The sequence below is a fragment of the Perca flavescens genome, chromosome 9 (assembly GCF_004354835.1).
Source record: "Perca flavescens isolate YP-PL-M2 chromosome 9, PFLA_1.0, whole genome shotgun sequence".
NCBI lineage: Eukaryota > Metazoa > Chordata > Actinopteri > Perciformes > Percidae > Perca > Perca flavescens.
Genome location: NC_041339.1, coordinates 26100734 through 26122996, shown reverse-complemented (window position 1 = coordinate 26122996; position 22263 = coordinate 26100734). Strand labels below are relative to the sequence as shown.

Here is a 22263-nt window from a genome sequence, read left to right as displayed (position 1 = left end):
TTGTGCAGAACAGCCTAGTTGCCAGTTCATTTTCTGTCACTCAAGTAATAGTTTCAGCTGTAGCCTACTTATATAAACTTTTGGGTAGGCCTACTTTAATTTACAATAAAACATCATATTTTATAAGCTCTACATGTGTTTTGTATGCAAAAATAATATCGATCAGTAAAGTAACAAGTAACTAAAGTTGTGAAATACATGTAGCGGTGTTGAAGTATAAGTAGGCCTACCTCAGATATGTAGGCTACAGTAGGCTACTTGAGTAATGTAGGATACTACATTCCACCACTGTTACCACTAAACTGCTGTTCAAGAACTACATTGTTTGGCGGAATACTATGATGACGATGATGATGTTATTATACGCATTATTCATAATTTCATTACTATAATTTTAGAATCGATTAAATAAAAAAAAAAAGGGTCTTTCTGCCGTCTCTGTCCCGTATGGTCACTGTTAGCCGCAGAAAGCCCGACCTCTGGCGGTTAAACTTCCGTGGAGTAGCGGTGTTGTGCGGTGGGCCTCATCACCGCGGACAGGCGGGACAAAGCACTTGTTCAGAGGCTGTTTGTCGAAGGAAACCGTTGTCTCTGTCTTCGCCTCGGACTGCAGCTTGAAGCGGAGTCGCTACTTTTAAAGTTAGCCTCGAATGAAGGTTGAAGGTTCACTTTAATATTAATTCATCTCGGAGAAAGGTTAGTTTACTAACGGACACATTATTTAGCTCCTAACTTTGAGAAGGGGAGTTTTGACAGGAAACAGGGATTGGCTGGAAGTTCCTATTCCCCTTTAGCGTTCCACAGGTAAGACAACATGAAGTTTAAAGGTGATTTTGATTTTAGTATGTAGAGTTATTCTATCAGACTAAACTTGCATTAATGTGTTTTTATGAAGTTATTCAAAGTCGCTGCCGTTTAAAATATACCATAGTAAGCCATACCACAGCGTTGGCATCAAAATATAGGCTACTCAAAGTGCCAAAAGTAATCATTTGCAGAATGTCTCATTCCAGAATAACGTAGGCCTATTATAATTGGTGTTGCATTGAGCATCACTAATATTGCAGCTGGTAAAGGTGTACCTAATTTTAACTAGTTTTCAGCAACTTAATTTGTAATAATGCATAATAATTTATTAGTTCAATTATATTTTCTATTTATAATATCTGAAGAATTGCCAGACAAAGTTAGTCCAGTAATAAGTACAATATAGGCTTCCAAAATAGTGTGGAGAAGAAGTATAAGTAAGAAGTATAAGTAGCATAAAATGGAAATATTCATTCAAGTACCTCAAATTGTACTACATTCCCCCAATGACATTAGCCACAACCAAAAACAAATCACAGCAGGTTCACAACCTGCAATCTGTTATTATTTTTTATTTTTTTATGTTTTCTGATTATGTTAAATGTCTGTTTATATCTTTAATTTATTGTAAACACTAGGGCTGTCCTTGACTAAAGAAAGTATTTCATTAAGTTGACTTACACTCCTATGATTTTGTCGACTAGTTGATTGAATCAACAGATCTGTAAAACTGAGTTTTTCCACAAAGAATCATGCAAAAGCACCACTTTAAATCTTGTTTTTACCACAGATTTGCTGATTAGTGTCCTCGATATACTATTAGTCATTCAGCATTAAAAGGATAAAGCACAAATCGGCAAAAGAAATCTTAATTGACTAAAACCTAACAACCGTTAAGTCTAGACTCAAAGATGTATTATTAATGTAGTTTAAGAGTTTCTTTGTTTGTTATGCAAACAAGTAAATTACTTAATATTTGCGCTCAGATACCAGTTTATACAGTAGGTACACCCAGCTAAAACTGCAGTCCAATACAGCAGCCCTGCAATAAATCCTACCTTCATAAAGGGTCGAATAGAATACAACTTTATTGAAGTGTTTATTATGGAAGTGTCTTTAGCTTACCATATCATAAAAAAGCAACACAACCGCATCCAACATACAACCCTGTGACAAGTACCATTGAGTATATAACAGTTAAATAATATGCATGCAATACTGAAGAAAAAAACATAACATTAAATACTGAGGAGCAAATGTTTTGTTCAGGTTTATGTTGAGTCAACATTTACTCTATCTTCATTGGTATAACTGGGGTCGACACTATTAGAACCCCTTCAGTATAACATAATACACTTAACACCACAGTCTCCAAAATGACAAGTTGAATCGACATCTCTCTAAAACTGTTTTTGTTTTAATATACGTTAGTTTAAGACCGGTGTACTTAAAACATCTGCACATGTTTTTCCATAAGTTTTACTGAGTAATTTGTATGGCCCACAGGATTTTTCAGTGGAGTGTTTTTGGGCAGGAAGCCTTGGCTGACTCCTGTGAGTTTCCCAGTGGGTCCCAGCCTACACTGGGCAGGGGCCTAATTGTTTTTGACAGATGTGAGACATGTGACTGTATGACTAGAATTCCATTATCAGCAGCAGATGATAAAGTCTCTGTGTTGTAGAGGAGCTCAGGCTGCTGCTGGTGGGTGTCTGACCTGACCTGTGACTTTGGTCCAAACGCTGTGCCTTCTGCCCAGCATGAAAATGAGATTTGTGTGCCAGTTTTAGACAAACACAACTGTATTACTACTGCTACTACGATCACTACTGCTACTACTGCTGCTGCTGCTGGTTTATTGTTTATTAAGGATCCTCATTAGTTATCACATGGTACTCCTACTATAGCTGCCACGGTGCTGCTGCTACAGCAAATGCTTTGCAGGAAATAGGCTGTTAAATAACTTAAAGGACAACTCCAGCGCAGAATGAACATAGGGGTTAATAACACGTCTCCGAGTTTGACCGTTCTCTGGGATATATTTTCATGCAAATTGAATGTGACCAGTTTTATCGCAAACCGCTTATTACCTTGTAACGCTAGTCGTCGGGGCACGGCTAAGTAAAAAAAAAACAACGCTATTTCTATACCACTAACAAGGCTCAAAATAGCACCACACTTCCACGGTAGCATAATGAGGGTCCCTACATGTAAACCGAAGCATTGAGAACTTTGTAAGTGTACAGACAGTTCATTAAAAAGATAGTTTAGAAAGACAGTACCTTTCACATATACAGACGGCGCCATCTTGGGAAAACCGTCCGACCAGTCGAACGAATTTTAAATATATATAATTCCTGCATTTCCATGTACTTAGATTTCACAAACAGAATTCCTTTCGACCCATTGGGAAACCACGGACCATGGGAGATTTCAAGTGAGAGTTCAGCTCATGTTGCACAGCGTTTGTTTTCCCAAGATGGCTCCCGCATGTATACGTGAAAGGTACTGTCTTTCTAAACTATCTTTTTAATCAACTGTCTGTACACTTACAAAGTTCTCAAAGCTTTGGTTTACATGTAGGGACCCTCATTATGCTACCGTGGAGGTGTGGTGCTATTTTAAGCCTTGTTAGTGATATATAATTAGTGATTTATTTTTACTTTACCCGTGCACCGACAACTAGCGTTATAAGGTAATTAGCGGTTTGCGATAAAACTGGTTACATTCGATTAGCATGAAAACATATCCCAGAGAACGGTCGACTCAGTACACACGTGTTATTAACCCCTAGGTTCATTTTGCGCCGGATTTGTCCTTTAAAGGCTTTCCCTTAATGCAAAGCAGATGTCCTAAATAAGATATTGGGATTTTGTGGGTCTTAACAATCAGTGTACAAGACACAATCACATCTTTCTTGTCCAGGGTACTGAGTCTGCAGCTGCAATATTGATTAATCTGCCAATATTTATTTTAATAATTGATTAATTTTTTGATCAATAAAATGTAGTGGAAAAGGCCCAATAGCTAAAGTTAATGTCACCATATGTTTTGTTTTGTCAGACTAAAGGTCCACACCCATAGATATTCCGTTTACAATAATGTTCAAAGAAGAACAAGCAGCAAATTCTTACATTTGAGAAGCTAAAACCATCAAATGTTTGGAATTTTTGCTTGCTATGATTTAAACCATGAATCATTGCAGCTCTAGCTAAGTCCAAAAACATGTAGTTATGATTTTTGCTTCCCGAAGATTCACACTACTTTCAAACGCTCCCTTTAGAAAATTCCTACTTTATTACATTGAGGAAAGTACAACAATTTCAGCTCAAAGAGTTTAAGATTCAGATTTAAAGATTTTAAATCCCTTGATTTCTCTCTGTACCTGACACAGGACAGTTTGGGCTTAAAAAGTTGTACTTTTCCTACTGTTATAACGTAGGAAAAGGAATTCATGTTGTTGTGAAGCCTTGGGAGGTAGAATTTACAGTTGTTTGGTCCTCAGTGTAATTTCATTGCTCGGAAAGGGCATGAGCCTCAGATTATTTCCTGCCAGTTATCGATATGATCAAATGCAGTTTGTTTAGAACCGAGACGCCCCAACTCAGAGTCATTTCCTGTATCTGTGTCGTGTTAGTTTCACCAGGACCTGGGTGTATCGATTCCCATGGGAGAAATGAAGGTGGACACAGATTATGACCGATTCTTTGCCCCGTAGTCACCAAAGCAAATCCATTTTATTTCACACCACATATCTCCTGAACATTCTGACACTAAAATGGCATTTCTTAGATGGACAAATCAGGAGAAAATGAACTTTGTTCTAGACCTTTCTGTCTCAGGAACAAACTCTTGCGAGATCTGGAAACACATAAGCTAATGTCAACTAACATTTGCGAACACCCTAAAAAAATTGATTTTTGTTATAATATGTAATGTTAGCAAAAGAAAATATGAATTAGTAATGCAAATGTATCCTTATAAATCCCCACAACATTTACTACACTTTCAAACCAGGCCATGCCCATTTAAGAGACAGGTACTGAAAATCTTTGATATAATCAAACCATGAATCAAACACTGGCAGTAGAAATTAAACTAAGACCCACTGGCTTAGGAGACAGCCTGTTGATCAACAATAGAGGACACCTGACACCTCTGTGCACAACATCCACCTGTCCTCCCCTCTTTCTCCTGCCTCACTCCACTCAGGAGCAGCACAGAGGAGCCCTTGTGTGATCCTCCCTGGACAGTGCCCCACATTTCTTTTACTTTTTTTTTTACCCCAACTCCATGGCAACACTGTTTCCGTGACAAGTACCCTTAACTTTTGCCCCTCCTGCTCCCAAAACAAAGGCAATAAGTTATAGAGGGAGGGAAAGAATGGGGGGGTGTCTGGGATGGAGGCTCTGAGGCGAGACCTCTTTTTTCCGTGTGTGCCAGAATCCCTTAAAGAGAGGAGAGTTATTACCGGGGACTGGAGACTGTGGGCAGTGCCAGGGACTGTCTCTCTGTCCGTCCGTCTGTCTGTCTGTATGTCTATGTCTATGTTTCTGAATGGCCGTTACCTCCCTCACAATCCCACTAAGGTGACTGAACAGTAGCATGATGTAGATGGAAGACATTTTGGTTTATGTTGTTAAAATCAGTGATGTACTGTCACTGGAAGACCGAGCTTAGAAAGGCAGAGCACATTGCAAATATCCCTTGATAATAAATGAGGCTAAATACAGCCACAAAAATGAATCAAGGGCTGCAAAAATGATTATTTTCATTAACGATTAAGTTATTATTTTCTCACTAAATTGAGTAATCGTTTTGTCTATAAAATGTAAGTAAATAGTAAAATAGAATGGCCATCACAATTTCCCAGAGCTAAGTGACTAATATACAAACTGATATTTAAATCACATGGTTTGTTCAACTAACACTCCTAACGTGAAGAAATATTCAATTTACAATCATACATGACAAAAGAACACATCCATGTTTTTTTTATCTTGGAAACTCCATATCTTTGTGTTTCGGACTGTTGATCTGACAAAACAATTAATTTTAAGACTTGACCTTGGGCTTTGGGAACCTGTGCTGGGCATTTTCCACTACTTTATGACATTTTATAGACAATTAAAATTAAAAGGTTAATCAAAAAAGAATGATGAATCAATAACATAAGTAACCATTAGTTGAACAATAATAATTAATAATTTCTTCTATTGTTATGTGGTGTATTAACAGATGATATTTTACAGTCCGTTACCAGCACTGAGCATTGTGTTGGAAAAAAAAGTAAAAGAAGCATTAATGTTCACATTTTTTTTTTGTCCTCTACAGTGACTTTGCTCTGCGTTTCACTCACATGTAGGCAGCCCCCTCCCTTTAGAGTTCCATGTAGAAGAATGGGCATTGTTAAATTGTATACGCTTGGATATCTTTCTGTAAGATTTGTAACCAGAAAGAAAACAAAAATGTAGCGGGCGGGATGTGAAATGTTCAAAGTCTGGCTGGACATTGTGGGGGCTGGAGATAGACTCCTACAGCCTGTGAAGAGGCAAAAAGGAAAGTATTGTTGTTTGGCTGTGCTCCCCGCCCTGGTACCGACATCTCCTCATTGATTCTGACTTTGCCGGGTCAGAGACCTCAAAGCTCATTCCTCTAATAATTCTATTTTCTGTTAGGAAAGCAGGTCTGATCTTGTTTATGAAATGACAAGTGATAAACATGCTCTGCTCTCTGTAAAACTAATTTACTCAACCTGAAAGAACAAATTGCAGAAACAAGCCTAACTTATGCCCTCATTAATCACACCCTCTGGAAACGGTAAAACATTTACACTGTTCTGTTACTAACTCTCATTACAAAAGACAGTCACGCCTAACTTTCCCATATCTCCACGTAGCATTACTCATATCAGTGCTGCTGAAAAACAGAGCCGGACAACTCTTCCTAGTTTTGTGCAGTACTCTTTGCTCTCTCGTCTATCCACAAACAGTTTTTTTTATTTTGTTCACAGTACGGGATATCTTTGAGCGATGTTCGACAAGCAGCACTACGAGAGTCCACCTGTTTACTCTCCTCCTTTCCGCTCGCCATCCAACAATGGCTTTGGCCCTCCAGGCAGCTTCAGTGCTCCTCAGAGCGGTTACAACGCATACCCACCTCCGCCGGGATCTTACTACATTGAGGACAAACCTCAGCACTTCTACAAATGGCTGTCACCTCCAGGGATCATCAAGGCCATGATGGCTACAGTGATCGTGTTGTGTGTGGCGATATTTGCCTGCGTGGCCTCCACTCTCATGTGGGACATGCAGTATGGAATGGGAATGGGAATGGGAATGGGATACGGCAGCGGCAGCTTCGGCTCAGGATACGGTGGTTATGGAGGTTATGGAGGAGCCTATGGAGGAGGCTATGGAAATGGCTATGGCTCCTACCTCTCACCTTACTCAGCCAAAACCACCATGATTGCCATGGCAGCCATTAACTTCATAGGGGCACTGGCCTTCTTCATCACAAGCTTCTCTAAATCCAACACTGTCCGTGGTAGAAAGTTCTTTCTGGCCGTCATGATAGCCAGCATCATCATGGCAATCCTGCAGGTAAGACTCATACACATTTTATGGTCACCTTATACTACCAGTCAAAAGTTTGGGGTCACTTAGAAATTTCCATTCCACTCCATTATAGACAGAATACCAGCTGAGATCAGTTGCATTGTTTTTTTAACCAGGGCAACAGTTTTCAGATTACATTATGTGCTTACATAATTGCAAAAGGGTTCTCCAATGTTTTCTCAGTTAGCCTTTTAAAATTGATATTAGATTAGTAAACAGAATGTACCTTTGGAACATTGGATGAATGGTTTCTGATAATGGGCAATGTAGATTAAAGATCAGCCACTTCTTTCTACAGTAACAGTCGAGAACCCTTTTGCAATTATGTAAGCACATGATATAATCTGAAAACTGCTGCCCTGATTAAAAAAACAATGCAACTGATCTCAGCTGGTATTCTGTCTATAATGGAATGGAAATTTCTAAGTGACCCCAAACTTTTGACCGGCAGTGTATGTTGTAAATAATAATGTAATAATGTAAATAATAATGACTGTCATTGTATTTTCCAGGGCATCATAAACATTGTCTACATTGTCGGGGTGAACCCCATGTCCCAGGGCACCTCCAGTATGATGTACAATCCGATGCTTATGATGTGCCAGAACCTCTACCAGACCAGCTACTCTCAGATGGGAGGAGTGGGAGGCTTCCCCATCTACAACCAGTATCTCTACCATTACTGCTTTGTGGACCCACAGGAGGTGTGTAGATATCAAGGGTTGAGTCAGTGTTTGGTGTGACTCTCTTCAGGATCCATTCAAGTAGTAGATTGAATAGTCTGACAATGGCCTCATTTGAATATTTACAACTTGATTTTAAATTGATCGGACTAGAGTTCTAACCGTAATACTTTATGTAGAAGGTATATATATATATATTGGATGAGCAGTGAAGGCAGCAAAAAAAAAAGTTAAATTGCAACATGTGAAAGATTACAAATTAATTAATTAAGGCTGCAAGTAACAATTTCAACAATTACACTGTTAAAAAATAAACAGTCTTTGTATATTTTGTCTGAACAACAGCCCAAAACCCAAATATATACAATAATATAAAACAAATACAAACAGCAAATCCTCACATTACTGGAGCTGTAACTAGGTAATGTTAAGCTGTTTTTATTAGATAACTTATTAATTCATTAGCAGAATTGTTGATGATTCTGTTTGTACTTAAGAACTAAAATGAATGTAGTTGAAATTCTTTGGGTTTCTGTTTTTGTGAAATATTGCTGTTAAAAATGTGGGAAGTGTGAGATAAATCTGGACTCACAAACATATTATAGTCTCCAATGTTATCAGTCCTGTACTGTTTTGTTATCTATTATCATGAAGCATTTGTTACATTTTTAGGTACATGAAGCCACAAATTGTGATATGTATTTCTCCGAATGATGTCACACCTGTATTTGTGTACTTTTTGTACCAGGATAAGCCAGCTTTATTTTACAGTTTATCTCCTCTAGAACTTTCCAGATTTTATTGTCATGTTCTTGCTTTTCTAGGGAGTTGCCATGGTGTGTGGATTTGTGGTTGTCATCGCCTTCGGTGTTGCGGCTTTCTTTGCACACAAAACAAGAGGGAAGATCTGGCGATACGGGAAACCAAACATCTACTGGGAAGAGCCTCTCGTTGGTGGGAAGGCCTCAGAGGGCAGGGACGTAGAGGAATGGGTAAGAGACAACTGGATGGTAGTCACAATATAAACTGGGTTTACGTGGGATTTACAAAGAAAAATCACTTTTTGGACCCAAACTGACCCTGAGTTTGTGCATGCACAGCTTAGAGAGCTTAAATCTAGCCTTAGAAAAGTTGATGGAATACAATATTCATAGGCGATTTGATTAGATGATGAAATGATCAACTATGTTTTTTTTTCTGCATCAAGGTTCTTCCACCAAAACTGATTGACATATGCTTTTCTCCATCTGTCACCAAATTAGCTATGTGTGAAATTAGTTTCCAACCTTTTTTTTACAATGCAAAGTAGGTAAAGAAAGTAGGTCATCAGTGAGGAAGTCATCCTGCTTAGGTAAGTCATCAGGTATAGATATAGGTTAGGTGATTGTGGTGACGTAGATGCAGTAAAAAGCCAAGCTGCCACCCTCCACAGGTTGGTTTGTAACTTGTTATGCTATTTTTGACACAATATTAGGTGATGTTGTTCACCATTTCAAATATCTCTTATACTTTCATTGTTTCTCTTTATGGGTTTAAAGTCCAAAAGGAGCATCATATACAGATCTTTATGAGTTTATCGGATGCTGCAGGGAAACGGTCACACTAGCGTAACAGTGTTTCCTCTTACTTAGTCACATTGTTCCGGGTTAGGGCTGAAGGCTGTCACTGATTGTTAATGCTCATGGCCTACTACCTGGTTTCACTCTGAGTAATCATTAACCATCTGAGAAGATAGTAAGCAGGCAGGCAGTTTCTAGCCTGCTTTCAGGTTTTTAAATGTCAACATCACTTTAGTCACATGAGAATGTTACCTGAGATATGGGTTGATGATTGACTTGTCCTGCCCCTTTTCAAAGACGCCCTGTTTAATACAGTGATAGAGAATGAGTTGACATCAAAAGTTCAGGTTTGAAAATGTAATTGATAGTCACAAACAGAACTAATAGGGTAGCTTGACATTCTTCAAACTTGGTTTGTAAGCAGTTTTTTTTTATTGTTTTGTATCTTAAAACTAGGTCTGTAGAATATGTCCTTTCTGTTTCTACATACTGCAATCACCATCCTCCCCAACACATATTGTCCACATCCAGTGTTTTTATTCAAACATTGTGCAAGAGAGTGTCACGAACACAAATCAATACATGCAGACACATGGTATACAGTACATGCATGCCAATTGCAAGTGAGAGAAATTGAAAAGCTAAATATCCCTTAGTATACAAAACAAGTATTAAACTAAACTAAATATTGCTAGATGACCTTTAGTCTTTATCTCTTGCACTGACATAAAATACTTAAAGAACACAAACAGACACGTTGTCATATTAGATTGTACAGAGCTGTTTGTTTTTGCGAGTGGTTGTCATTGCCTAGAACATGGCATCATGCACACAGAGGTGTACAGGCAGAGCAGAGTAGATTAGACAAGCCAAGAGTGAATCCTATGACTAGCACTAGTGTCTGATAATGGAGCCATGCTCACTGATGTCATCGGACTTATTGTAGGTCCAGTAATGGCATGTACACTCCTAGAAATTTCACAATTTTAACATTTTTATGTAAATACTAATGTAAGGAGTAAGAGACATGTTTTGGATTATAAAGGTTGGGGGAAAGAGCAAATATTTATTTTTCAAATATTTCTATTTGATGACTGTTGCAATCAGATCATTATTTATTCAAGCTACTCAATCTCAAAGATTAACACATGTATGTAGGTTGTGGAACATATTTGACTTTTGCTTTTCTGCCTCAATAAACAGGCTCTTAATGTGGTAGAATTGACCTTCTGTCCTCATTTTCCTCATATGTCCAATGTTCCACACTGCCGTTACTATTCTCCTTCATTGCTGCGCTACCTGCATTCTGTGTCTGTGCCACAAAGTGAGTCATCAGGCTTGTTTGGACCTTTTAAACACAAGGTCAGTGACAGTCTGAGGCTGTGGTTGGTTTGAGATGGGAACCATCTCTGTTGCTGAGCTCGGAGAGGCCTGGCATGCTCTGATGACCTCATACACTGGCCTCATTCACTTTGCCCAAGGGTGGCTGCATTGTGTCTGCTGCATGAGGTCATCAGAGTCGGTTTCTGCAGGGCTGTCTGTGTGCTGGAAACACTGAAGTGCTGCACAAATGTAGAGTGAAAGCATCCTGGGCTGGTTTCATAGAGGCAGATTAAAACATCCAAATACAGAGTGAATGTACAGTATGTGGTTTGATGCTATAGTATAACATTGGTAGTATATATAGCATAATACTGTGCGGACAATAAACAAGTTAGAACAATTTTATTAAGAAACAAAATGTGGCTGCACCATAAATAACAAAGATTTGTTATCCATTTCTCCCAAAGTGGTATCCCTGGTCTGACTGATGAGGTTTATTATTTGAAATGTTTTGAGTACTGGCATCTCTTCGAGGAGGAGTAGTGTAGAGTGTAGAGAAATATCTAAATATGATTATTTTGGCCAATAGGTAATTTAAAATAGATTTTTTAATTCTCTTCTCAATGAATTAAGTGGTGCTTTGGTTATTTATATAGTATTAAACGAAACAAAAATCTAAAAAAAACTAATTAAAATATTTTACAAAAAGAATAATAAAATCATAGAGTTGTCCTTACAGATGGTGCTGTCGATGGTCGGCTTGTGGCTATTGTGATTTGAAAATTGCAGCTTTCACTGTATTTTCTCTTTTAAATATGTCAAACACTGCTGCTCAATAACACTTGCTGTTCTGGTTAGTTTTGCAAAGCACAAGTACATCTTCTTTGGTGAAGCACAATCCTACAAGTAAGAGTGTTTTTTGGTATTCAAGTAGACATTTCTATCCTTTTCCACTGTGACTCTCCCTGCCACTACTCTGCTTCTTCTTCTTCTTCTTCTTCTTCTTCTTCTTCTTCTTTTTTTCTTCTTCTTCTTCTTCTATCATACATGCACTTCTCCCTCACTTTGCATGCCTGTCTGCTTCCCATGGCTCCTTCTTCCCTCATCAACATCCATGGCTTCTTCTCTCTGTCTCGCTCTGTGTCTCTCCATCGTTTTCTTCATGCTTTTCTTCACCGGGTCCAGGACTCAGACATTCTTACTGTGCTTACACACGCTGCTCACAGCCCAGCAGCTGCTGTGCTGCACACTGAGAAGGCATTGTTGAAATTCTTACATGAAGTGCAGTCTTCAAATGGGATTCTCCTGCAGCTGCAAGTTGCAAGGGTAACTCTCCCCCACCCAGGCACTCCACCCACAATGATTATTGTTTTTCGGGGGCAAGGCTTATGCTCCTGCACTGTGAGGAATTTAAGAGATTGCTCAGTAATGTACCATCAAGTAAGCAGTAAGATGTTGTTTTTAGGGTTATATATACAGTATAGTTGTAGTAAATGATCACCTCTAAGCAGGAGTGGTGCTAAAATACATTATAGACAGTACAGCAAGTACAGCAAATATGAATGCCTTCTTGTGCATGTGCAGTAGATGTATTTCAAAAGAACATAATCCTGCACATTGCTGCACACAGTTTTAATGTTTTTTCAGAAATATGCATTGTCAAAAGTAACCCCACCCAAACCATTGTCAGGGCTGTTTTGTGTACAAAGGCAGATACAGTGTGCCTGCTTAATTTAAAACTTGATTACCTGCGTACTTGCTTATACGATGAATTGTTTAAGTTTTAGTCTCCTTTTTGTTGTGTTTTTAGTGGCTTCACATCCTCTTTGTGTTGCTAGATTTGAAAAATGACCAAAGGGTTTCTGCTTTAACTTTAAGCCAGTTAGCCTTGCAGGTAGCAGAAGCACAGTAATACCCTAGTTTAGACTTAACTGCTTTGTGTAAAGTTTGTCTGAAAGGCATCTAATGATTGATACATTTGCTGACCCAGTGGAAGTGGGAGAAACAGTGACCACCCCCGAGGCCTTCATTTTTGTGAGGAATTCCCTCGTGCAGGCTGTCTGAGCTCACAGGAAGGAGTTGAAAATACAGATTAAGGAACACTTATTTATATGTCAGATCTTTTGTTTGAAGAAAGAAAGGAGGCGCACATCCGTTCCAGGTGTTCATGCAGGCATAAAATAATAGAAAGAATTGAAAGTGAAGCTGGAATTATTGTCAGATATTTTGTGTATACATATATTATATCCTTATCTTTTTAGGTTATAAGGCTATCAGAAACAAATATGTGAAAAGTAGAGCAAACAATGTAAACAAGAGACCATATATCCATTTATTTATGGTTAGTGTCAGGTTTATTTTACAATTAGCCATAAGTCATCCTTTGTTTTTGTTCTCTTGACATTTTCAAGCACGGTGAATCAAACAGCCCTCATTTCACTGAGTAGTTGGACTGTGCCGTCCAATTACATGCTTGACTTTTCTTTGAAACTTAAGGCACTAATAATTACCATACTTCTGTCTCGGTTGTAGAGATTTCTTTTCTTCTCAAGAAGGGACCTAAGGAAAAGAGGAAAAAATTAATGGTTTCTGGATGAACAGGATGTCAATCAGAAAATGACCCTGTAGCATGGCCTAGTCTTTGTGAGTGCTTTAGTTGTTTGTTTCTGTTTGCTGAGTCTGTTCCTTTTGTTTTTTCCTGCCTGCTGTAGGTGAACAATGTAGAGGAAAGCCGCAGTGTTCAAGACGCCCCTACCCTGCTGGTATCAGAGAAGGGAGCCGGGCTGCTCAACGCCTCAGCGAACAGTGTCATCTCCTACCCCCCAGCTAAGGTGGACAGCAGCTCCTATAACGAGGACAACTATGACAACAATGAGTGGGTGAACCTATATTCTCCGCCCCTTTTCAAGTGATAATCTGTATTATACATACAAATCAGATGAAGCATGTTTTGGTGAAACAAAACAAAAAATGTGTTTAGTTATGCGAGGGATTTTAATCCCAATCCCTTGATTGGATCGCTCAAAAGTGGGGGTTGTTTAGCAAATACACCGTGATATGGAGCTGTAGAGGACTGCTGGCTTCCACCTACATCCCCCTCACTACAAACGCTCTTTTGAAAATGTAAACGTTTGTGACTTCAAAACACATACGTCTGACCATGATATCACTGCTAGCTACTAGGCCCGATGAGCATGGTTATATATGAGCGAGGTTAGCGAGTAACACCCCTGAGTTCAAGATGAGAAAAGAAAAGAGAGGCGTTATAAGATGAGATCACAACGATTTGATTTATATTTGGTATATAACAAGAGATAAGCTACCAAGTTACACAAAGATGCAGAATTGTGTTGTAATTATTTGACTGTGTCTTTAAGATATACACACAGCAGTGAATGTCTTTCCAATTGGACAGATTTAGGTAATATTCTGTTCAGAAAGTAGCTGCAACATTTGACTGTACACTGTAAAGCAAAGATTCTATGCAAACAATGAACCTCCAAACATGTGATTCACACAAGCAATATTTAATCACTGCTCTTTTAAAGCCCATGAGAACATATTGCCCTACACACAAAATGGTGTGTGTGTGTGTGTGTGTGTGTGTGTGTGTGTGTGTGTGTGTGTGTGTGTGTGTGTGTGTGTGTGTGTGTGTGTGTGTGTGTGTGTGTGTGTGTGAGACCTTTGAGCCCATGTTGGATTAACTTTCCTTTTTTTCTCATGTTCATTGAAATGCTGCATGTTTGTGAACAACTGTATTTGTTTTTCTTCAATGCTAGAAATGATTGCTCAAGCACCTTGTTTTTGTTTGCGTCAATGTCCTAAAGACTGCCGTGTATCAGACGAAAAGTAAATTGCTCCTAACAGTTTCTTAAAAACAAGCCCAGCTTGTCTCAAAAATATGCTCTGAATGACCTGATTAATGTTGACTGCACAGTTAATGTTCCCGGACGCTAAGACAAAATAATGACATTTTACATAACAGGATTTAGATTAGGTTCAAAGCACAGAATATTATAATTTTGATGACTTCCTCTCTCACAAAGTAAATATAGCTGGTATTTTCATAAGCAGAAGAATGTCAGAGTGCTCTGTTGTTGACATTATGCAGCCTTTTTTGTAAGAACTTGTAATATCTGCACCGCTGGACTTGAATTACTCTACAAATCCCTGGAAACCTGCAATATTGAGCATGTTTCCTCCTTACCGTTATTAAAGAGCTGTACCTGCTGTCCTGCTCCCTGGTCACTGAGGGCCCTCAACATGGCACATAGTCAAATTGTAGGGTGTTAGCAAAAATAATCATTAGTGGTTCAAAGTGTTTACCTTCCTCCATATAGGTTCTGTCTGGGCTATGTCAGTAAATAGTTTTTTCTTTAGACACAATCTCACATTAGACCTTTCCTTGCGTATCTGGCATTATTTGGGTCATGATGTTTTTGCTTAATTTGTTTTATATAGTCAAGCTTTGGAGGAAAGGAAAGTATACTTTATTAATCCCTGAAAGGGGAAATTTAAAGTTTTCACAATGTTCATATGATGGCACCCAAGCAGTTGGGGGGGTTGGTGCATTGCTCAAGTTGCACCCTCCAGCTACAAGCTCCAGTCCAAACTTAACCCAAGCCAAACCCCCACGGACTGAGCTACTGCCCCTTTGTAGTAACGATGCGAATACAGCATTATTTATAAGCTCTCTCTCAAGAAACATAAATGTGATTTTTAGTAGGGTTTATATTTCATTACCGTATATGTTATTTGCTAGATTAATATGAATAAGAACAAATATAAATGTGTTCAAATGCAGAAAATGTCACTTGTTTTGGGAGCTGAAGTACCTCGGTTTCACGTCCACTTCTGAAATCAAACCTTTACACTTGCAAATGCAGTCTAGGTAATTAATTATTGTCTAGCCTGTACTGAACTCTACTGTACCTTTTAATTTGGCTATACTTGACATTACTATGGGAATCCCTGGATTCAGTATAGAAACTCACTGCTAGTAGACAACAAGGGAAAAGTGAAAGACACAAACACAAATTGACATTGTGCTTTCAGTCACCTCTTTAACCTCTTTAAATTTTTATGAATATTATCTCTCCAAAAAAAAAATTGTTGTCCCAATGCTCTTCCCATGAAAAATACTTTGTCATTATTATGGACTTTTTTGTGGTTCGAGTGAAAGTCAGGCATTACTTTTCATGTTATTTTTTCTGTGCTGCAGGTACTCAGAGAGAACCACCAGCAGACCATCAGAAGCCTTCTCCCACGGTGGACGAACCAGCTCGAGCCCTTCAGAGGGGACCGGCGGGGGCCGCAAACCCTCTGCCAACAGGGACAAGAGACGCAGACGTAACCCAGAGCTGGATGAGTCTCAGTATGAGACAGAGTACACCACAGGAGGAGAAACAGGCAATGAACTCGATGGAGAAGAGTGGGAGAAGTAAGAATGTACCGTTGTATCTCTGTGCAACTCAGACTTTGTCTGGATTAAAGATGGAATGTCATTACCTAAGAACACAGAACGTAGATTGCAGTCGCTCCCTCAGGACCAGACCTTAATTCTTTGATTTAAATGAACTGTAAGCTCAGAAAATCAAGCTCACATAGAGTGAACATGATTTACCAGAAAATGCAGCTAGAATGTCTGTGTGGAAAAGGCTTCAGTCTGTATATGCTTCACTCTGTCCAGGAGAGTTAATCCTCTGAGGCATGCCAGTTCACATGGGCTCAGGAATAATGAGAGAATTGGGCCAAAGGTACAAAACATGGAAGTCAGTGTAGTTTATGAGAAAGCAGTTATATTTGGCTGTGGTTCGAGACACCCAGATTAACACACCTTTATTGAAAGCAGCACTTACACTATTCCTGTAATTCAGTAGTAAACCTGATAACCTCAGTGAAGGTTGTTAGGTGTGATATTCTCACTCTTGTATAAAGTACTTGAAAGCAGTACTTGTGTAAAAGTACAACTATCTTAGCAGAAAATGACTTTGATAGAAGTTAAAGTCACCTTTTAGAATATTACTTAAGTAAAAGTCTTAAAGTATCTGATATTTACTGTACTTAAGTATCAAAAGTAACATTCTGATATCAAATGTACTTAATTATCAGAAGTAAAAGTAAAAAATGAAAAAAATAACTTTGATTATGAACTTTATTGTGGCTCCCAAGTTAAAGGATCAAACACTGCATATTTTTGAGAGCACTGACATATCAGCAAAGAGAACAACAGAAACAGAATTTTCATTTTTTTTTGTGAGGAAGAATCTTTTACTCCAATACATGAAAACATTTCTCACAAATACCACCACAGGTGTTCAACGTTATCTTTATCACCAGCCCATTCACCATGAGAAATGTAGTGGAGTAAAGTATACATTTTATTTAAGAAATGTAGTGGAGTATAAAGGTTTCCAGAAATAAAATAACGGTAAATAAAGTACAGATACATGAAAAGTCTACTTGTGTACAGTAAAGTATTCGTACTTTGTTACATTACAACACTGGATATTCTTGTGCTGCAACATTGGAAATGTTTTTAAGTCTTTTGAGTGACTGATGCAGGTTTATCTCTGATGCTGATCCCTCTCCTCTCCCCACCCTTTCTCCTCCTCCTCCAGTATGTACCCAGAAATAACATCTGATGCTCAGCGTCATGACTATAAGAGAGAGTTTGATGCCGACCTTAAGGAATACAAGCGCCTGTGTGCTGAGATGGACGACATTAATGACCAGTTAAACAAACTCAGCCGGCAGCTGGACACACTGGATGAAAACTCTGCCAAATACCAGGTCAGATATACACAGTGCTCACCCCCGAAACTCTGGAAAAAGGCATGTATAAGCCTAAATTACAAATGAGGAATGCAATAGCGTATATTAAATATTTAGATGTCAATCTGCAGTGCGACAGTTCACAATTAGGCAAGAAATCTTTTACCGAGTGTGCTAAAGTTTTACGACTCGTTAAAGGAAATTATAAAACACGCACCCTTAACTTTTAGCATTTGTACAGTTAGTTTCTCAGTTGCTGAGTCACTGCACTAATTAGTTCAACCAAATCTCATATCCAACTTTGTCTTGGGATGTTGTTGGAATATCTGTCTCTCTATCTCCTCCTACCTGGTGCTATTTTTTATGGCAGCAAGGAAATGCAAGTATATATTGCAAATACTCACACACAAAGACTAAAATCCCAGATCACCATGGTCCTGAGTGCACAAAAATTAAATTTAGTGGCCAGGATAGCTCAGTTGGTAGAGCGGTGTGCACATATTCAGAGGTTTATGCCTCGACTCAGAAGGTCCAGGGTTTGAGTCTGACCTGGGACAATTTCCTGCATGTCTTCCCCTTCTCTCTCTCCCCCTTTCACAACTTTCCTATTGATTAAAGGCGGAAATGACCAAAAAATAATCTTAAAAAAAAAAAAAAAAATGTTAATAGACAATATTCTTTTAACATTCAGTTTGTGGGCCCTATTTTATCGATCTGAAATGCAAGTATGAAACGCATCTCCATCTCCGTCCATCAGGAGCACATTGTGCATTACTCCCGGACCAGATCCCGCCGTAGTTCAACATCACGTCTCCTTAAGTCCTCTAATATTTACTCATTTATGTCATCAACACATCCATGATTCATGGAAATGTTGTGTAAATCACAACAAGCCACAAAAAATGCTGCAACTTTTTTAGGACTGTACTGTAAAGTGCCTCCTGACCTATCCAAACACCTGAAGCGCATTTTCAGTAATATTTTCCTTTGTAATTATGTATGGTTTGCAAAAATGGGAACTGCTGTGTCCGTTTAGATGAGAGAAGTGTATGCGCGTTGTGCACACGCTACATTATGGCCAAGCATGCGCCCCTAAAATAGCATCTGAATAACGCGCGTCTGACTTTAGACTAGCGCCACTGACTTTAGACCAGGTTTTTCCTGGTCAGTGGCGGAATTGTTTTCTGAAACTGCAAAATAGCACTGGGGAACGTTTGCGCCGGAACACGCCTCCTCTTTTCGCTGAACGCAATACATTCCCTTATTTACCGACGTGCGTCTGTGGAGGGAAAAGTCCGCTGTGCGTCGGGTGCAAAATAGGAATGATACATGCGTCGGTGTACAAAGGCAATTGCGCTGGGTGCAAGATAGGGCCCTGTATGTGAATGACACAAATGTAACAAATGTTTTCCTCATTTTTTTCACAGGCTGTAGCAATGGAATATAATCAGTTGAAGGATCTGAAGCAGGTGGGGAGACGTCTCTCAAGATACATTTTATAAACTAAACTCCATAAAAACTTTATTAAAAATATATTGCAGTTATGGAAGAATTAAGTTCTTAACATCCAGCAACAAAGTGAATCATTTCATTTTTTGTGTGTGTGTGTTCTTTTGCACATAAACCTATGTCTCTAACCTTTTTCCTTGACAGTCTATCACAGTGCTTTTATTTTTAGAGCAGAAGAGCTAACATTTTTACTGCCTAGTAGTATTAAATAACTTATGCATGAATGTACTGTTTTAGGCTATTAAATGTCTCATCTACTGCTCCCTCTGCTCTGTAGACATTGGACTACCAATCTAAGAAGAAACAGTGTCGCAGCCTGAGACACAAACTGTTCCACATCAAGGGCATGGTGAAGGACTACGACAAGAACCACTGAAGAATCTGCTGAGTCCTGACGCTCAACTCTGTGGTCCACACAGCAAACACTCACAGACACACAGGCCAAGATACACTCCTAAACACTGCAAAGACTCTGTGACATGCCGAGACCAAAGTTACCAACACACACACACACACACATACACACACATACACACACACACACACACACACACACACACACACACACATAAGGAACATACTTTAAAGGCAGGGTTGGTAATGTTTGAAAAGCTAGCCAGATTTGAAAGTAGCATCTTCTCAGGGCTCTGTCTAACCCCTCCCCATACCACACACAGACATGCATGAGCATCTTTGCTTAGCTGTTTCAGAGCAGAGCGGAGAAAGGGCCGCAATTTCACTCATCAAAACTACTTCATGTCTCATTCACCGGTAAGCAAACACCTAATATTATTGAACAGAATGTTTAAAACAAACATGACTACTCCATTCTTCAATGGACTTGCAATAAATCCAGCGGCTGCAACGTGCTTTGAGCTCAGGCTCGTACACGGGAGGGATAGGGTATGCGCAGCGGGGCATTGGTTCTTATCAAGCGGACCGAGACATGAAAGGGGAAGACATGCAGGAAAACCGTCACAGGTTGGAATCAAACCCTGGACCTTCTGCATCGAGGAATAAACCTCTATATACTGTATGTGCGCCTGCTCTACCAACTGAGCCAACCGGCTGCGATTGGTGGGTGTTTTTACAGGATTACAGCAGCTACAGATGACGGATCTTTTTCACTCCTTTTTCAGAGCCCATTAGTTATGTATTGCTGTCGGGGTGTAAAGACCATTTCAAACAATATATAAAAAAGTCTTTATTGGAAATAGTTACCAACCCTGCCTTAAAGTTAATAATAATGATCTTGATCAATTAGGTATAAATAACTACATTTTTGTGAGGAAGCAGGGCACTCAGCTGTATCCACTTCCACAGCTAACACTGCCTTTTCTCTCAAGATTCAGCTTATTGTTCACTGTGTTCAAGTGTTCACTCACTTGTGAGGGTCAGGGGGTGTGGTTGGCGAAAATGTCATTTGAAAGTAACCTGCCCTTCAGCCACCTGTGATAACACTGTGCTCTGTTCTGTGGCTGTTTGCTCTCAAACTTGTCTTTGTTTTATCTGCACAGATAAGAGGTGGAACAGTATTGTAGAGAACGTAGTAATGGGTGAAACGGGTTGCTGGGATTGTTTTGCAAATAGCAAATACATAGTTTTTTTAACCATTACAGTACCATGTGTTTCTTTCCCACATACTGGTGTTTGTCTAAACTAAGATTTTCATACTGATTATCATAGATGCAGTGAGACCAAAAAGGGGACATATCAGTGAGATATGTGTGGCGTTGTTATATTGTGTATACTTTCAATAAATCCTGTTCTTACACTACATACCAAGAAAAAATTTAGTCTCTGTCTATTAGATTCAGCAGACATCTTAGTTATGTGTTTTTGTACTTGTACATACTAAAGACCCATAGTGGCTTGTTTTTTAATCATTCAAAATGTGCTTCAGCTATGCAAATGAGTAAAAACATCCAGACTATTTTTATATTTTTTATCTTGCACACTCCTCAACAAACTGGAAAACTCTGTTTCTGTCACTGTCTATAAGCTACGCTCATCTTTTCATTTATTTGATTTTTTGCCATTGAAAAATTATCATCTGCTGATTCCATGTGTGATAATTTTTGCATTAATCCACTTCATGTGCAAAGTGTTACGATCTAGTGTACATTATAAAATAGTTTAGACACACTTTTGATTTGTCATCAATTTGTATTTTATGAAAAACATTATTTTACAAACCATTTGCGAGCCATTTATTTTTGTATGAATTTGTTTTATTTGACCATTTCTGTAACTGTATACTTCCATAAGGTATGATGTCTAAAACATATGGAGTTCAATAATAATAAACATTTCTAATTCTCTTAAAATTAGATAAGCCTGTCTCTTATTTTTTCACTTATTCTATGTTTTGCTGACACTGCTGGTTTACAGATGTCTGTAGCTCTGTGCATCTGCAGTGAGCGTCCAGCAGGGAGAGCAAGGGAACTTCAGGGAAAACTGGTGATCCAATCACAGTCAGCTTAAGGTAAGCTGCTGCTGCCCTCTTTTGGTAAACTACTTTAAAACTCTTTTACCAAAGCTGTTCAGCACCACTGTTTGCTGTGTCCCTATTGAAAATGCACTTTTTTATGCTTTTATTTTTTGCTTTAGTATTATCTCCGGCAGGCAGGGGAGGGGCTAGAAGGGGGGCACGGGGTGGCACTCCACCCCAAACATGCAATTTCATCCATGTTAAAAGACAATTTTTGGGGAGTTTTTCTTTAAGCGAGGGTCAAAAATGACAGAGGGTGTTGTATACCGTACAGATTGTAAAGCCCCTTGAGCCAAATACATTTTTGTGATATTGGGCTATACATAAAATTGACTGCATGTGTACGTCCAATATCAGAAATACAGCTGCAACTAACAATTATTTTCATTATCTGTTCATCTGTTTGTTTTTGCAATTAATTGCTTAATAATTTACTACAAAATGTCACAAACAGTGAAAAAGGCCCATCACAAGTTCTGAGAGGAGAAGGTGACATCTTCAAA

The 22263-nt window shown here is 38.9% G+C and overlaps 1 protein-coding gene across 2 annotated transcripts; it reads left to right on the top strand.

The window, feature by feature from the left end:
* Positions 1-555: 555 nt before the first annotated feature.
* si:ch73-61d6.3 (occludin) lies at positions 556-21599 on the top strand. 2 transcript variants are annotated; one of them, XM_028586863.1, is made up of 9 exons: positions 556-804; positions 6818-7406; positions 7934-8125; positions 8929-9096; positions 13698-13861; positions 16208-16426; positions 17607-17778; positions 19188-19229; positions 19547-21599. In XM_028586863.1, the coding sequence occupies exons 2-9, from the start codon at positions 6837-6839 to the stop codon at positions 19643-19645; spliced, it is 1626 nt and encodes a 541-aa protein (XP_028442664.1). In that variant the 5' UTR covers positions 556-804; positions 6818-6836; the 3' UTR covers positions 19646-21599. The 2 variants fall into 2 exon arrangements, with proteins under 2 accessions (XP_028442664.1, XP_028442665.1); XM_028586864.1 differs by lacking the exon at positions 556-804 and adding an exon at positions 3226-3309.
* Positions 21600-22263: the final 664 nt, after the last annotated feature.